Source organism: Rana temporaria, chromosome 7 (genome assembly GCF_905171775.1).
Source record: "Rana temporaria chromosome 7, aRanTem1.1, whole genome shotgun sequence".
Taxonomy (NCBI): Eukaryota; Metazoa; Chordata; class Amphibia; order Anura; family Ranidae; genus Rana; species Rana temporaria.
The window spans coordinates 26,376,305-26,391,677 of NC_053495.1; the positions used below are offsets into that span (position 1 = coordinate 26,376,305).

Here is a 15,373-nt window from a genome sequence, read left to right on the forward strand (position 1 = left end):
AATAGACCCTTCAGCAGCCAGCAACAATAGACCTCGTCCTCAACATTAGATCCCTCCTAGTAACAACTGACCCCCCAGAAACAGAAGACCCACCTACAGCAACAATAGACCCCCCTGCAAAAATAGATTACCTCCAGTGACAATAGATCCCCCAGCAACCAGTATCAAAAGACTCTGCAGCACATCCCAGCACCCCTTGCAGAACAGTAAATATAATATAAAAGTGCATGCAGGGCACTGGACAAAGCACTAGGGACAAAAGTGATGTGAAATAATTTGATACAATAATGAAACCTGTAAGATTACAGTGTACTCTATGTGTTATGTTTTTTGTACTTTTTGAATTTGCTGCTGGGCTCCGCCCCCATGCGTCGTGACGCTCGCAGGGAACAGATCCCGGAAATACAGGACATCGGGCGGATGATCCGGCGGAGGACACAGTGGGGGGGACATCGCAGGATCCTGGTGACAAGTTAAAGCGGGGGTTCACCCAAAAAAAAATGTCTAACATTACATTTAGCCGAGTTGTGATAATGACATTATGCTGACCTTTTTTATGTTCTTGCCGTACATACCGTATTATCTATATTTTCACCGTGGCTTCCGGGTATGTAATCTGCGGGACTGGGCGTTCCTATTCACATGCTAATTGATTGACATGCTTCCCTCCGGCGCATACAGCGCGTCACAAGTTGCCAAAAGAAGCCGGACTGCGAGTCGGCTCTATACGGCGCCTGCGCACCCAACGTTCGGCTTCTTTCGGCAACTCGTGACGCGCTGTATGCGCCGGTGGGAAGCATGTCAATCAATTAGCATGTGAATAGGAACGCCCAGTCCCGCAGATTACATACCCGGAAGCCTCGGTGAAAATATAGATAGAACGGTATGTACGGCAAGAAGATAAAAAAGGTCAGCATAATGTCATTATCACAACTCGGCTCAATGTAATGTTAGAATTTTTTTTGGGGGTGAACCCCCGCTTTAAGTATGTTGTACCAGGATTCTGCAATGCAATCCCGAGTGTGGCTCAGGGCTACCGCTAATGGTACTGAAATTTAACCCCGGGCCACACTCAGATAGGCCTCGTACACACGACCAGACATGTCCGATGAAAACGGTCTGCGGACCGCTTTCATTGGACATGTCTGCTGGGTGATTTTGGTCTGATGTGTGTACACACCATCAGACCAAATTCCCCGCGGACAGAATACGCGGTGACCTGGCGGCAACGTGGCGGCGACGATGGCATTTTGCCTTGGGATTACATATAGAAAAGCACAGCAGGGTACTCTTACAGCTGCCGTTTGCTATGAAAGGTATCTTTGGCTCTATTTGTATAGTGAAATTCAACTTTTACTCTGTAGTATTAAAGGTAGAGATTTAAGTTTTGCTTGGTAGGACCTGCTTAATGCACCGGGACGCACAAGGGACTAATTATAAGTGGTTATTATCTTGCTGACAGACAGGAGCCATGACGAGCTTAATTAAAAACTTTGATGTGATTGGTGTAAAGCAAAGGTTATTTGGGGCTGTGGCGCTGGCGTTGGAGTGCTGCAGTTCTGAATCACGGTTTTACAACGCGCAGTTGTGCACATTACCATTTAGCAATAATCATTATACAAGCCCTTGAGTATGTTATTGCTATGGTGATGACATTGTAGTCAAAGAGTTTAGAAGCTGTTCTGCTGAAAATACAGATCATGTATAAACAGCTCTGCAAGTGAAAGATGTTTAAATTTAGACCTGTCACCTTCTCAAGTCACAAGTGGAAGCAGCAAAGCACAAAAAGGAGGGTCTCATTCTGTAACTGGAGATACATAAACACTTTCTACATCATGCCTGGATAACGATGACTGCGTCAAGATGGAATTTTGAAGGATTTCACGGTCCCTGTCCCCTGTGCTAATTGAAAATTGTGTTGTGTTACAATATGGTTAGTTTTAACAGCTGCAGAAGGCACGGCGATGATAAACAAGATCATTGCCTGCAGTTATTCCAAATAGGTTTTTGGTATCCTGTGTCATCGACTATACGAATGATTGCAAATGTAGCGTGTGCCCTGACACGGCTCGTCAGAAAAACAGTACCTGCGACTGCAGCAGCTTAAAAACATTTGGGACTTTCTATCCAACTAATCTAAGAAAGGGAAGCTGTGAAGACAGTAATATGGCAGTTGCTGACTTGTTTTTAACCACTTCAGCCCCGGGAAGAATTGGCTGTCCAATGACCAGGCCATTTTTTGCGATACGGCACTGCGTCGCTTTAACTGACAATTGCACGGTCGTGCGACGTTGCACCCAAGCAAAATGGACGTCCTTTTTTTACCACAAATAGAGCTTTATTTTGGTGGTATTTGATCATCTCTGCTATTTGTATTTTTTGCGCTATAAAAAAAGAGCGACAATTTTGAAAAAAAAAATACAATAATTTGTACTTTTTGCTATTATAAATATCCCAATTTTTTTTTTAAAACAAGCACATTTTTCCTCAGTGTAGGCCGATATGTATTCTGCTACATATTTTTGGTAATAAAAATCGCAATAAGGGTATATTGATTGGTTTACGCAAAAGTTATAGGCCCGGATTCATGTAGAATCGCGTATCTTTGTGCGGGCGTAACGTATCCTATTTACATTAACTTTTACAGGCAAGTGCCGTATTCTCAAACGAAAGTTGCGGCGGCGTAGCGTAAATAGGCCGGCGTAAGCCCGCCTAATTCAAATGTGGTAGATGTGGGTGTGTGTTATGTTAATTTTATGTGACCCCACGTAAATTACGCTTTTTACAAACGGCGCATGCGCCATCCATGAAAGTATCCCAGTGCGCATGCTCCAAATTAACCCACAAGAAGCCAATGCTTTCGATGTGAACGTAAATGACGCCCAGCCCTATTCACGAACGACTTACGCAAATGACGTAAAATTTGCAAAATTCGATGCAGGAACGACGTCCATGTTTAACATTGGTACGCCGCATGTACGCCTCCATATAGCAGGGGTAACTTTACGCCGCAAAATGCCTAACGTAAACGGCGTATCTGTACTGCGTCGGCCGGTCGTACGTTCGTGAATTTGCGTATCTAGCTGATTTACATATTTCTAGGCATAAATCAGCATACACGCCCCTAGCGGCCAGCGTAAATATGCAGTTAAGATCCGACGGTGTAAGAGACTTACGCCGGTCGGATCTAATACTAATCTATGCGTAACTGATTCTAAGAATCAGGCGCATAGATACGACGGCTCGGACTCTGGAGATACGCCGGCGTAACTCGTTTGAGAATCCGGGCCATAGCGTCTACAAAAAAGGGCATAGACTTATAGCATTTTTATTATTATTATTCTTTTTACTAGTAATGACGGCGATCTGTGATTTTTATTAGGACTGTGACATTATGGCGGACACTTTTGACACATTTTTGGGACCATTGGCATTTATACAGTGATCAGTGCTATAAAAATGCACTGATTACTGTATAAATGTCACTGACAGGAAAGGGGTTAACACTAGGGGGCGATCAAGGGGTTAATTGTGTTCTCTAGTGTGTTTCTAACTGTAGGGGGATGGGACTGACCTAGAGGAAAGGACAGATCATGATTCCTGGCTATTAGGAACTCACGATCTGTCTTTCCTCACTGAACAGAACATGGATGTGTGTGTTTAAACACACACGTCCCTGTTCTGCCTCTTGTGCCCGCGATCGCTCGTGGCCGGCGGTCGCGAGCATGGATTTTTTGCTTACAGCATTGCTGTTTTCACTTATATGTCACAATTTTAGCGCAACTTTACTTTTGGAATATTGATCACTGTATTAGTGTCACTGGTTCCCACAAAGTGTCAAAAGTGTCAGATAGTGTCTGATTGTTCACTGCAATATCGCAATCCTGCTTTAAGTCACTGATCGCCGCCATTACTAGTATAAAAATAATTAAAAAAAACCTGTATATATCCTATAGTTTGTAGACCCCATAACTTTTGCGCAAACCAATCAGTATACATAATTTGGATTTTTTTTTACCAAAAATATGTAGCAGAATACATATTGGCCAAAATGTAAAAAATAAATTTTTTCATTTTTATTTTATTGGGTATGTTTTCATTTCAAAATTGGTGTTTTTTTTTGTTTATAGCGCAAAAGATAAAAAACCCAGTGGTGATCAAATACCACCAAAAGAAAACTCTAATTGTTTGAAAAAAATGACATAAATTTCATTTTGATACAGCGTAACGCAGTGCCATATCGCAAAAAATGGCCTAATTTTTGGGGTAAAATATTAAAGACGATGTGCAGTTAGTAAATAGTTACCAATCCTCTCAAAACTGCGCACGCCCATGAAATGGCGACAAACTATGCTACCTAAAACTGTCCATAGGCAATGCTTTAAAAGCCTTTGCAGGTTATCAGTTTAGAATTAGTTGTAAATGATGGCTCTAAAATGACCGCTCTCACTCTGATGTTGTGTGTTTACATATGCGTGTCGGCGTACGCACGTAATTGCATTTGTGTGTACACACAGTGAGACGCGGGTGATATTTTTCTTATTCGTATTTATTTTATTTGAACATAATTAAAAAAAAAAATAATCATTTAACTTTATGGTTCTCACAAATAGCCGGACAAGTCCCCTTGTGATAGCTTTGGGCAGGCAATAGATTATTTTTATGGAGACATCAGAGGTCTGGTGTCTTTCCTGCCTTCAAAGCAGCTGATCAAACACAGATCTGTTTATTTTTCAGTCAGATAATTATGACATTTTGCATATTAATATTTTGCTTTCAAGTCCAGGTGGAGCCCCAGTCATCTTTTGAATTTTCCAGACTCTTATGCCGCGTACACACGATCATTTTTCAGCATGAAAAAAAAACTATGTTTTTAAAAACGTCATTTAAAATGATGGTGTGTGGGCTACACATAATTTTTCGGCTTCTGAAAAACGACAAAAAAAAAATTCGAACATGCTGCAGTTTTTAACGTTGTTTTAAAAAATATCGTTTTTCGGGTAGTAAAAAATGATCGTGTGTGGGCTAAAACGACGTTTTAAACCAGCGCATGCTCAAAAACAAGTTATGAGATGGGAGCGCTCGTTCTGGTAAAACTACCGTTCATAATGGAGTAAGCACATTCATCACGCTGTAACAGACAGAAAATCGCGAATCGTTTTTTACTAACACGGAATCAGCTAAAGCAGCCCAAAGGCGAATAGAACTTCCCCTTTAGAGTGCCGTCGTACATCACCGCGCTTTGTTCATCATTTTTTTTAAACAATGGTGTGTGGGCAATGTCGTTTTTAATGATGAAGTTGGAAAAACTGCGTTTTTTGGACATGCTGAATGAATGAAAAACTTATATAGCGCAACACATGCGAACCAAATCGCCTCTGCTGAAAAACAACATTTTTTTTAATGCCGAAAAATGATCGTGTGCACGCGGCATTAGGCCTCGTACACACGACCGAGAAACTCGTTGTAAAATAAATATTGTTTTCCTCGACGAGTTCCTTGTCAGGCTTGTTGAGAATCTTGTCAAGCTTTCTTTGCATACACACTGTCAAGACAAAATCTCATCGTTCTCAAACACGGTGACGTACAACACGTACGACGGTCCTATAAAGGGGAAGTTTGATTCCACTGGCACAACCCTTGGGGCTGCTTTTACTAATCTCATGTTACTGCGTGTTAGTAAAAGTTTGGTAAGAGACGATTCACGCTTTCAGTCTGTTACAGCGTGACGAATGTGCTATCTCCATTACGAACGCTACTTTTATCAAAGGTGCGCTCCTGTCTCATACTTTATTCTGAGCATGCGCGGGTTTCTAAGCATACACACGAACGTGTTTCTCGTCGTAAACCAGCCCGACGAGAAACACGATGAGGAAATTGAGACTCCCGACGAGAAAAAAGAGAACTCGTTTTCTTTTTTCCTCGTCGAGATCCACTACAGTTTTCTCGACGAAAAACATACACACGACCGTTTTCCTCTGCAAAAAAGCTCTGCCACCAAGTTTCTTGATGGATTCTGTCGAGGAAAACGGTTGTGTGCACGAGGCCTCAGATTGCTTCTTTGATGTAAAGTTTAAAGAAGACCATTTCTTACAGAACTCAATATGTCACCAGACTACTCATGTTCCTTTATCAGAGTCCAAGGATTTAATAAGACAAACAGAACTGTTATATGTTACATTTTTACTTGTCAAACAAAGATCATGTATAAATGTAAAGTAAAATACACATTTAAAACATCAGTTTTATAAAACAACCAAATAAAACTAACCCAAACCAACAAAGTTTATCTTAAAGGGGTTGTAAAGGTAAAAAAAAAATCCCTAAATTTCTTCCTTTACCTTAGTGCAGTCCTCCTTCACTTACCTCATCCTTCCATTTCGGTTTGAAATGTCCTTATTTCTTCTGAGAAATCCTCACTTCCTGTTCTTCTGTCTGTAACTCCACACAGGAATGCAAGGCTTTCTCCCTGGTGTGGAGTGTCGTGCTTGCCCCCTCCCTTGGACTACAGGAGAGTCAGGACGCTCTCTACGTTGCAGATAGAGTAAGGAGCTGTGTGTTAGTGGGCGTCAGGGGCGGTCTGACCATTGAGGCACTCGGGCACTGCCCGAGGGCCCCATGCCACTAGGGGGCCCCATCAGGGTTGCCAGGCTCATTAAAACCAGGGACAGTATGTAAAAATCTGTGTTTTTTTTACATCTGTCCCTGATATGTCCAAAACCGACATGCGTTTGATGTGAAAATCCTGAGATTTTAGCTGCCACCAATGCCTCCTGGCTTGGTGGCCATCTGTAAGCCTGGGGGCGCCATAATCTTCTATTGCCCGGGGGCCCCATGAGTTGTTAGTCCGCCCCTGGTGGGCGTCCTGACTCTCCTGTAGTCCAAGGGAGGGGGCAAGCACGACACTCCACACCAGGGAGAAAGCCTTGCATTACTGTGTGGAGTTACAGACAGAAGAACAGGAAGTGAGGATTTCTCAGAAGAAATAAGGACATTTAAAAGCAAAATGGAAGGATGAGGTAAGTGAAGGAGGACTGCACTAAGGTAAAGGAAGCTATTTAGGGGGAAAAAATTGTACCTTTACAACCCCTTTAACGTCTTAGAAACAGCAGATTACAGTGCCTGATGGAAGAACTGTCTTTGGTACTCAAAGCATCAATACAATTCTTTCTTGTTTTTAGGGCAGTATGGGAGAAAAAACATAGAATCGGATTGGTTGTTACGGACAATAGAGTTCCTTCATTAGAAAACTGTATAAAGGTAATATCCTCAATTCAATTATCTGAAAAGCTATCACTTATGCCAAACTGTATAATAATTAGCTTTATCGACATATATACAACAGAATCCATACAATTACCAGTCCAGCTGCAGGCCAAGGAACAACTGGACTAGAATATTGTCTAGAAAGTTAATGGACATTCAGAATCATTTTAATTTGAAATAAGAAAAAATGAAATGACATTTGATATTTTTGTGAATATTAAAACATCTCAATGCAATATATGTGCAAATGAGGTTAAAGTATATCCATACATTCATTCTCTGCTTCAAAATATGACAGACAGGAGTAAGTGGTGTTATCAATGAGCCAGTCATCGGGGTTTATAACATCATATAAAGGGGATCTCATTCCACACAGAGGACTTTCATTAGTCCAGTACAAAGAAAACAATAAAACCAAGTTTCTCAATGGATTTAGAGCTATACCAAAAGTGTAAGTTCTGATATTTTTAGAAACTTGACATTTTGTGCTTTTTACATTTTACTTTTGTAAATTATACAAATTTAGAATTTTCACAAATCAGCTAGTGTTTTACATATATGAATACCAATATACACTATGGGCCAGATTCTCGTAGAACGGCGTATTTTTGCAGCGGCGTAATGTATCCGATTTACGTTACGCCTCCGCAACTTAGACGGGCAAGTGCTGTATTCTCAAAGCACTTGCTCCGTAAGTTGCGGCGGCTTAGCGTAAATCGGCCGGCGTAAGCCCGCCTAATTCAAATGTTTAACAGGGGGGCGTGTTTTATGTTAATGTGCTGTGACCCGACGTGATTGACGTTTTGCACTTACGACGCATGCGCCGTCCGTGGAATTTCCCAGTGTGCATTGCTCCAAAGTAAGCCGCAAGGACGTCATTGGTTTCGACGTGAACGTAAATGACGTCCAGCCCCATTCACAGACGACTTACGCAAACGACGTAACTTTTTTAAATTTCGACGCGGCAACGACAGCCATACTTAACATTGTTACACCGCACTTATGCCACCATATAGCAGGGGCAACTATACGCCGGGAAAAGCCTAACGTAAACGGCGTAACTTTACTGCGTCGGCCGGGCGTATATTCGGGAATTCACGTATCTAGCTAATTTGCATACTCGAAGTGGAATTCAACGGAAGTGCCACCTAGCGGCCAGCGTAAAAATGCAGTTACGATCCGACGGCATAAGAGACTTACGCCTGTCGGATCTAACAGATATCTATGCGGAACTGATTCTAAGAATCAGGCGCATAGATACGACGGCACAACGCAGAGATACGACGGCGTATCTGGAGATACGCCGTCGTATCTCGGTTGTGAATCTGGGCCAATATTGCCAAAAGTATTAGGACACCTGCCTTTACACGCACGTGAACTTTAATGGCACCCCAGTCTTAAGACCCATACACAAGATCCGAAAATCGTACGAAAAATACCGCTTTCGACGCGATCTTACAATAATTGGATCGTTAGTACAGAGCTTTCGAGAGCCGATCACGACAGTTCATTTGATATTATTAGATCGGACAAGCACAAAAATTTTCCTCGTACGATACTAGATCCAGATTGTTTAATCAGTACAGTTGCCGTCCGAAAATACAATACAAAAAAACTACAACACATGACATCACTTCTGATTTTTTTCGGTCATACGAGAATTTTCGTGACTTTAGTAACCTGTTTAATTTCTACTTGCTACTAGTAAGTAAAAAAAGTCGGACGTTCTGTCGTCCAATTTTCGGATCGTGTGTACAGTATAGGGCATAAGTTTGTAGGGTTCAATATTGAGTTGGCCCACCCTTTGCAGCTATAACAGCTTTAACTAGTCTGTGAAGGCTGTCCACAAGGTTTAGGAGTGTGTCTATGGGAATGTTTGATCATTCTTCCAGAAGCTCATTTTGTGAGGTCAGGCACTGATGTGGACGAGAAGGCCTGGTTTGCAGTCTCTGCTCCAATTCATCCCAAATGTGTTCTTTCAGGTTGAGGTTGGGAATCGGTGCAGGCCAGTCAAGTTCCTCCACCCTAACTCGCTCATCCATAACTTTATGGACCTTGCTTTGTGCCCTGGCCCAAATCATTTGGTGAAGGGGGGATTATGGTGTGGGGTTGTTTTTCAGGGGTTGGGCTTGGCTCCTTGGTTCCAGTGAAAGGAACTCTTAAAGCATCAGCATACCAAGACATTTTGGACAATTTCATTATCCCAATTTTGTGGGAACAGTTTGGGGATGGTCCCTTCCTGTTCCAACATGACTGAGCACCAGTGCACAAAGCAAGATCCATAAAGATATAGATGAGTGAACACAGAGTCCTGACCTCAACCTGATAGAACACTTTTGGGATGAATTTGACGGGAGACTGCAGGCCAAGCCTTCTCGTCAAACATCAGTCTTTGACGAATCCTGTCTGCCCTCGCTTCTTCTCTTTTTTCTTATGCATCACCCTGATTTAGAGAAACACGCCTTAATTGAATTATCAATATACAATTTCTAGATGTATGTTTTTTTATTTGGGCAGTAAAATAACTAATTATGAACTACCGTTATACATTACTATTCTTTCTACCCAAATTTATATATTAGAGTGGTACTTCTTGACAACCCCCCTCCCTTTTTTTCAAACATCAGCGCCTGACCTCACAAATGCGCTTCTGGAAGAATGATCAAACATTCCCATAGACACACTCCTAAACCTTGTGGACAGCCTTCCCAGAAGAGTTGAAGCTGTTATAGCTGCAAAGGGTGGGCCAACTCAATATTGAACCCTACGGACTAAGACTGGGATGCCATTAAAATCCATGTGCGTGTAAAGGCAGGTGTCCCAACACTTTTGATAATATAGTATATATCACCTGTATACCCTGCTGCAAGGCAGTCATAGGAATAATGTGAACCCGTGTTTTGCACATTCAAGGCAAGGTAAAAGATCCACTTAATAAAAGACTTAAAGCGGGGGTTCACCCAAATATTTTTTTTTTAACATTACATCCAGCATACTAAGCATACTAAGGACATTTACTGTATGCAGGTCATTTTTTTTTCTCAGTACATACCGTTATATTGTCTTTTTCTCCAGGGCTTCCGGGTTCTGATGACTGCGGGACTGGGCGTTCCTATCCTTGGATTACATGATTGACGGCTTGTGAAACAGTTTCCCTGTCGCACAACGCGCGTCACCAGATTTCCGGAAATCGCTGAGCTTTGAGTCTACACTATACGGCGCCTGCGCAGTCAGCTCTACACGGCGGGCGCAGGCGCCGTATAGTGCCAACTCGCAGCTCGGCTATTTCCGTAAATCTGGTGACGCGCGTTGTGCGACAGGGGAACTGTTTCACAAGCCGTCAATCATGTAATCCAAGGAACCCTGAGGCAGGGATAGGAACGCCCAGTCCCGCAGTCATTAGAACCCGGAAGCCCTGGACAAAATCAGAATATAACGGTATGTGAGGAGAAAAAAAAAAGACCTGCATACAGTAAATGTCCTTAGTATGCTGGCTCTAATGTTAGAAATTTGTTTTTAGGGTGAACCCCGGCTTTAATGCTGCTTCTGACATTTAGGGATCTATTTATAAAACAAAAACATTTGTGCAAGCTGAACAAAATGTCACCGTATATTTTCTAATAGATTCATTCCTATATCATTGGCTCCATCTAGTGGTCAAAAGGCAGTATAGTATTCTGAAATACCTCAACGAGAAAAAAAATGACACATTTTGTCCACTAGATGGAGTTGATCATACAGGAATATACCTATTAGAAAACAGACAGTGACATTTCCTCCAGATTCCACAAATGTTTCATATTTTATATATATAGACCCCTTAGTTTAAAGAGATTGGGAGTGAGATTGGGTGATGTTACTTCTGGGCTGCTTCCTGTTCTCCTTGCTGGAGAAGAGAAGAAGCCAAGCCCTGCCTATATCAAGATGTCTGCTTCACACAGAGACACGCTGCAGAAGAAGGCCTGGTAAATCAGTACTATGGAAAAGATCAACTCGGGGGAGACCACAGGCAATAATACTGACTGGTCCCCTACCTCACTTTTTTAGGGATGAGCTTCCAGAACTCAGTTTTCCCTTAAAGGATGGGATTGGGGTGGATAAATATGTTAACAATTGCTGCCGGAAAACAGAATTTAGCCAGCTTATAAGCAATCTTGAAGGCACATTAGCCTCTTTTTTTCGTTTACAATATAAACATATTAAGCTAATTCGTAATATTTTCCAGTTTCTGGGTCGAAATAACAGTTCAGACACGGATCATACAACAAGGTCAGTATCTCCTCTTCTTCGTCAGCGCAAATTCCATCATCCCCTAAACGATAAGAAATTTATATTAGATACAGTTCACGGTATAGTACTGGTAATGGTATATTTTTATTCAGTACCAATTTTAAGGTAATATTGTAATGTTTACATGACAGTTATTTTTGATGTTCCTTTCACTACTTAACCCCCGGGCCATATTGCTGATCAAAGACCAGAGCACTTTTTGCGATTCGGCACTGCGTCGCTTTAACTGACAATTGCGCAGTCGTGCGACGTGGCTCCCAAACAAAATTGGCGTCTTTTTTTCCCCACAAATAGAGGTTTCTTTTGGTGGTATTTGATCACCTCTGCGTTTTTTAGTTTTTGCACTATAAACAAAAATAGAGCGACAATTTTGAATTTTTTTTTTTTTTTTTACTTTTTGCTGTAATAAATATACCCCAAAAATATATAAAAAAAAAAAATTTCCCTCAGTTTAGGCCGATACATATTCTTCTACAGATTTTTCGTAAAAAAATCGCAATAAGCGTTTATTGATTGGTTTGCGTATCAGCGATTTTTTTCCGGTACTGCGACATTTTGGCGGACACTTCGGACACTGTTGACACATTTTTGGGACCATTGGCATTTTTATAGCGATCAGTGCTATACAAATGCATTGGATTACTATAAAAATGTCACTGGCAGTAAAGGGGTTAACACTAGGGGGCGGGGAAGGGGTTAAGTATGTTCCCTGGGTGTGTTGTAACTGACATGGGGAAATTACTGATCTTCTGTTCATACGTTGTATGAACAGAAGATCAGCATTTCTCCCCCTGACAGGACCGGGAGCTGTGTGTTTACACACACAGCTCCCGGTCACCCCTCTGTAACGAGCGATCGCGTGTACCCGGCGGCGATCACGCCAGCCGGGCACACGCACAGGAGTCGGGGGGGCACGCGCCTCCGGCGGCACGCACGCGCCCCTAGTGGCCTGCGTGAGAGCCGACGTATAGCTACGTGCTCTCGCGCAGGGGAGCCGACCTGCCGCCATAAAACGAGGGCGGCTAGTCGGCAACCAGTTAATGTCATGGCTGCCACCTGTAGTTAATAGAAGGGATGATAAAACTCAATGATTTTTTGAAACAAAATAAAAAACATCAGATTTTGGGGATTTTTATCAAATGTAATTTAATAAAATGCTTTTGGAGTAAAAAATCTATCTAAAAGATAGTTTTCTATTTAACATACATTCATAATTTAGTTTAGAAATGGAGCTTATTTATGTAGCATGAGGCTGTATATTCTGCAATATTTACATGTTTGGTAAACTCATTCAATAAATCCAAGCTCTGCAAGCTTAGATAACATGCACTGCATCGATTAATTCACACAGTTTCACAGTAACCATGAGATAAAACAAAGTTCAGGAATATTTCTTTATCCCATTGTTTTCTATGTTTTCGAATAATCCGACCGTCTGTATGCTCCAACGGACAATTGTTGTCGGAATTTCCGACAACAAATGTTGGATGTGCATGCTCTCAAATTGTCCGACAACAAAGGTGTTGCGTTGGATTATCCGTTCGCGTGTACACAAATCCATCAGACTAAAATCCAAATTCCAAAATGCATGCTCCGAACCAATGCTAACCATAAGAAAACATTAGCAGAAGTTGCCCAAAGGGTGGCGCTAAAGAGCAGAAAAAACATGTAGTTTTGTGAATGTTGGCTGAAAATGTTCTGCCGTGTGTATGCAGAACAAGTTCACAGCCGACGCCCTTCAGACAAAAATCCACAGATTTGTCCGATGGAATTCTGATTGTGTGTATGAGGCTTTAGGCTGACAGGGAAACAAGAAAAACGGTATTCAAAGAGTCACCATTGGGCCGGACTTTGGAGGCATAAAAAACAATGTGGAAGTTTAGAAAAATAACACATTTATTGAAAAAAAGTACATGGTTTAATCAAAACATTTTCAAAATTGATAAAAATTATATAAAATGATACAGGGCCAGATCCACGTACATGCGCCTATCTTTAGGCGGGCGTAGCGTATCTCAGAAACGCTACGCCGCCGTAACTTAGAAAGGCGAGTACTGTATTCACAAAGAAGTTACGCCTTTAGTTACGGCGGCGTAGCGTATCTCGGGCGTCGTAAGCCCGCCTAATTCAAAAGAGGCTGGTTGGGGTCGTGTTCTATGCAAACTAATCGTGACCCCATGTATTTGACGCTTTTTACGAACGGCGCATGCGCCGTCCGTGAAAGAATCCCAGTGCGCATGCTCCAAATTACGCCGCAAATCGTCAATGCTTTAGACGTGAACGTAACTTACGCACAGCCCTATTCGCGAACGACTTACGCAAACGACGTAAAACGTAAAAAAAATTTGACGGTGGCCCGACGTCCATACTTAACATTGCGTACGCCTCATATAGCAGGGGTAACTTTATGCCGGAAAAAGCCTTACGTAAACGACGTAAAAAAAAATGCACCGGGCGGACGTACGTTTGTGAATCGGCGTATCTACCTAATTTGCATATTCCTTGCGTAAATCGACGGAAGCGCCACCTAGCGGCCAGCGTAAATATGCAACTAAGATACAACGGCGTAAGAGGCTTACGCCAGTCGGATCTTAGCAAAATTCCGGCGTATCTTGTTTTCTGAATACAGAAAAAAGATACGCCGGAGCATCCTAGAAGTTACGCGGCGTATCAATAGATACGCCAGCGTAACTTCTTTGTGGATCTGGCCCACAGTTTGTACAGCGAGCCCTTGTGCATCAACATGTTTCACAGTTAGGCTTCTTCAGGATACAATCAAGGTTCAAGGAAATAACAAAAAGAAAGAGAACGAGTCTCACTGTCTTATGGTGGACTTGGCCTCCTCTGTAAAAGTCTAGTGGTCAAAATGTTTTAGATCAAAAATATCCAAAATATATGGCGTTCCAAAGGACTGCAGAGCAGTAATCAGCAGATCCTGTTCACATTAGAATTAGAGGATTGCTGAGCAGGGGCGTGTGAACGTCAAATATGACATCAAGCAAGGAACAAGCAAGCTTTAGGCTGACAGGTGTATGATGTATTTTGGTTGGTTGTACTTTAAGTTTTCTGCCAATAAAATATAGTAATGTGCATTACATGATGCAAGCAAAATAAAATGGAAAAACGAAAAGCTATAACACAAGAGGACTTTAGAGAACAGCAGTTATTTTCAAGGCTAAATTTTATTGACAGAAGCATTAACTGACAATAAGGCCATGGATACAGCTCCACAGAAATATCACTTGTGCATACCAGGGGGCAAGGTGACACATTCTCGCTGGCACTGCCACCAGCTGCTGGCTGAATATCAGCTTCCAGATTAAGGTCAGGATGTTGATTGTGAAAACCATCGGCCCTTAGATTTTATTGCCAATAACCCTTCAATTCAAACGTAACTGACAGCCTCTGGATATGTGTAATGGAGCAAGCTTACAGCAAACAGAACATTTAGCCATAAACGTTCGCTGTCAGACTTGCTTTAAATCACAAAAAAAAACTTAACTCAACTAAAGCACCCAAAATAGTTATGTTTAACCCCTTATTATCTATCAGGAGCAGCAGGTCTATGATCTGAAAAGCTGAATTGCTGTTATAAATGATAAATCAGAAACATACAGTATTCATTTTGTGAAAATAGTGCAGCGCTGCGTATCTATAAATCTTATATAAACAAATAATTATACATTCCATAAAACAATTTATCAAAAAAAAAAAAAATTATTAAAGATGAAGGTCTCTTATTGACTATCAGGCATCGTACACACGACCGAGTTTCTCGGCAAAAACCAGCAAGAAACTTCCTGGAATTTTTTTTTGC

The 15,373-nt window shown here is 41.7% G+C and overlaps 1 protein-coding gene across 1 annotated transcript in view; it reads right to left on the reverse strand.

Moving 5' to 3' along the window:
* Nucleotides 1-10,728: 10,728 nt before the first annotated feature.
* The window catches only part of CFAP20DC (CFAP20 domain containing), a 306,201-nt gene continuing 301,556 nt past the window's right edge, over nt 10,729-15,373 (reverse strand). The window contains exon 18 of the mRNA XM_040359112.1: nt 10,729-11,578. Coding sequence (XP_040215046.1) covers nt 11,466-11,578 — 113 coding nt within the window. The 3' untranslated portion in view covers nt 10,729-11,465. The remainder of the gene's footprint in view (nt 11,579-15,373) is intronic.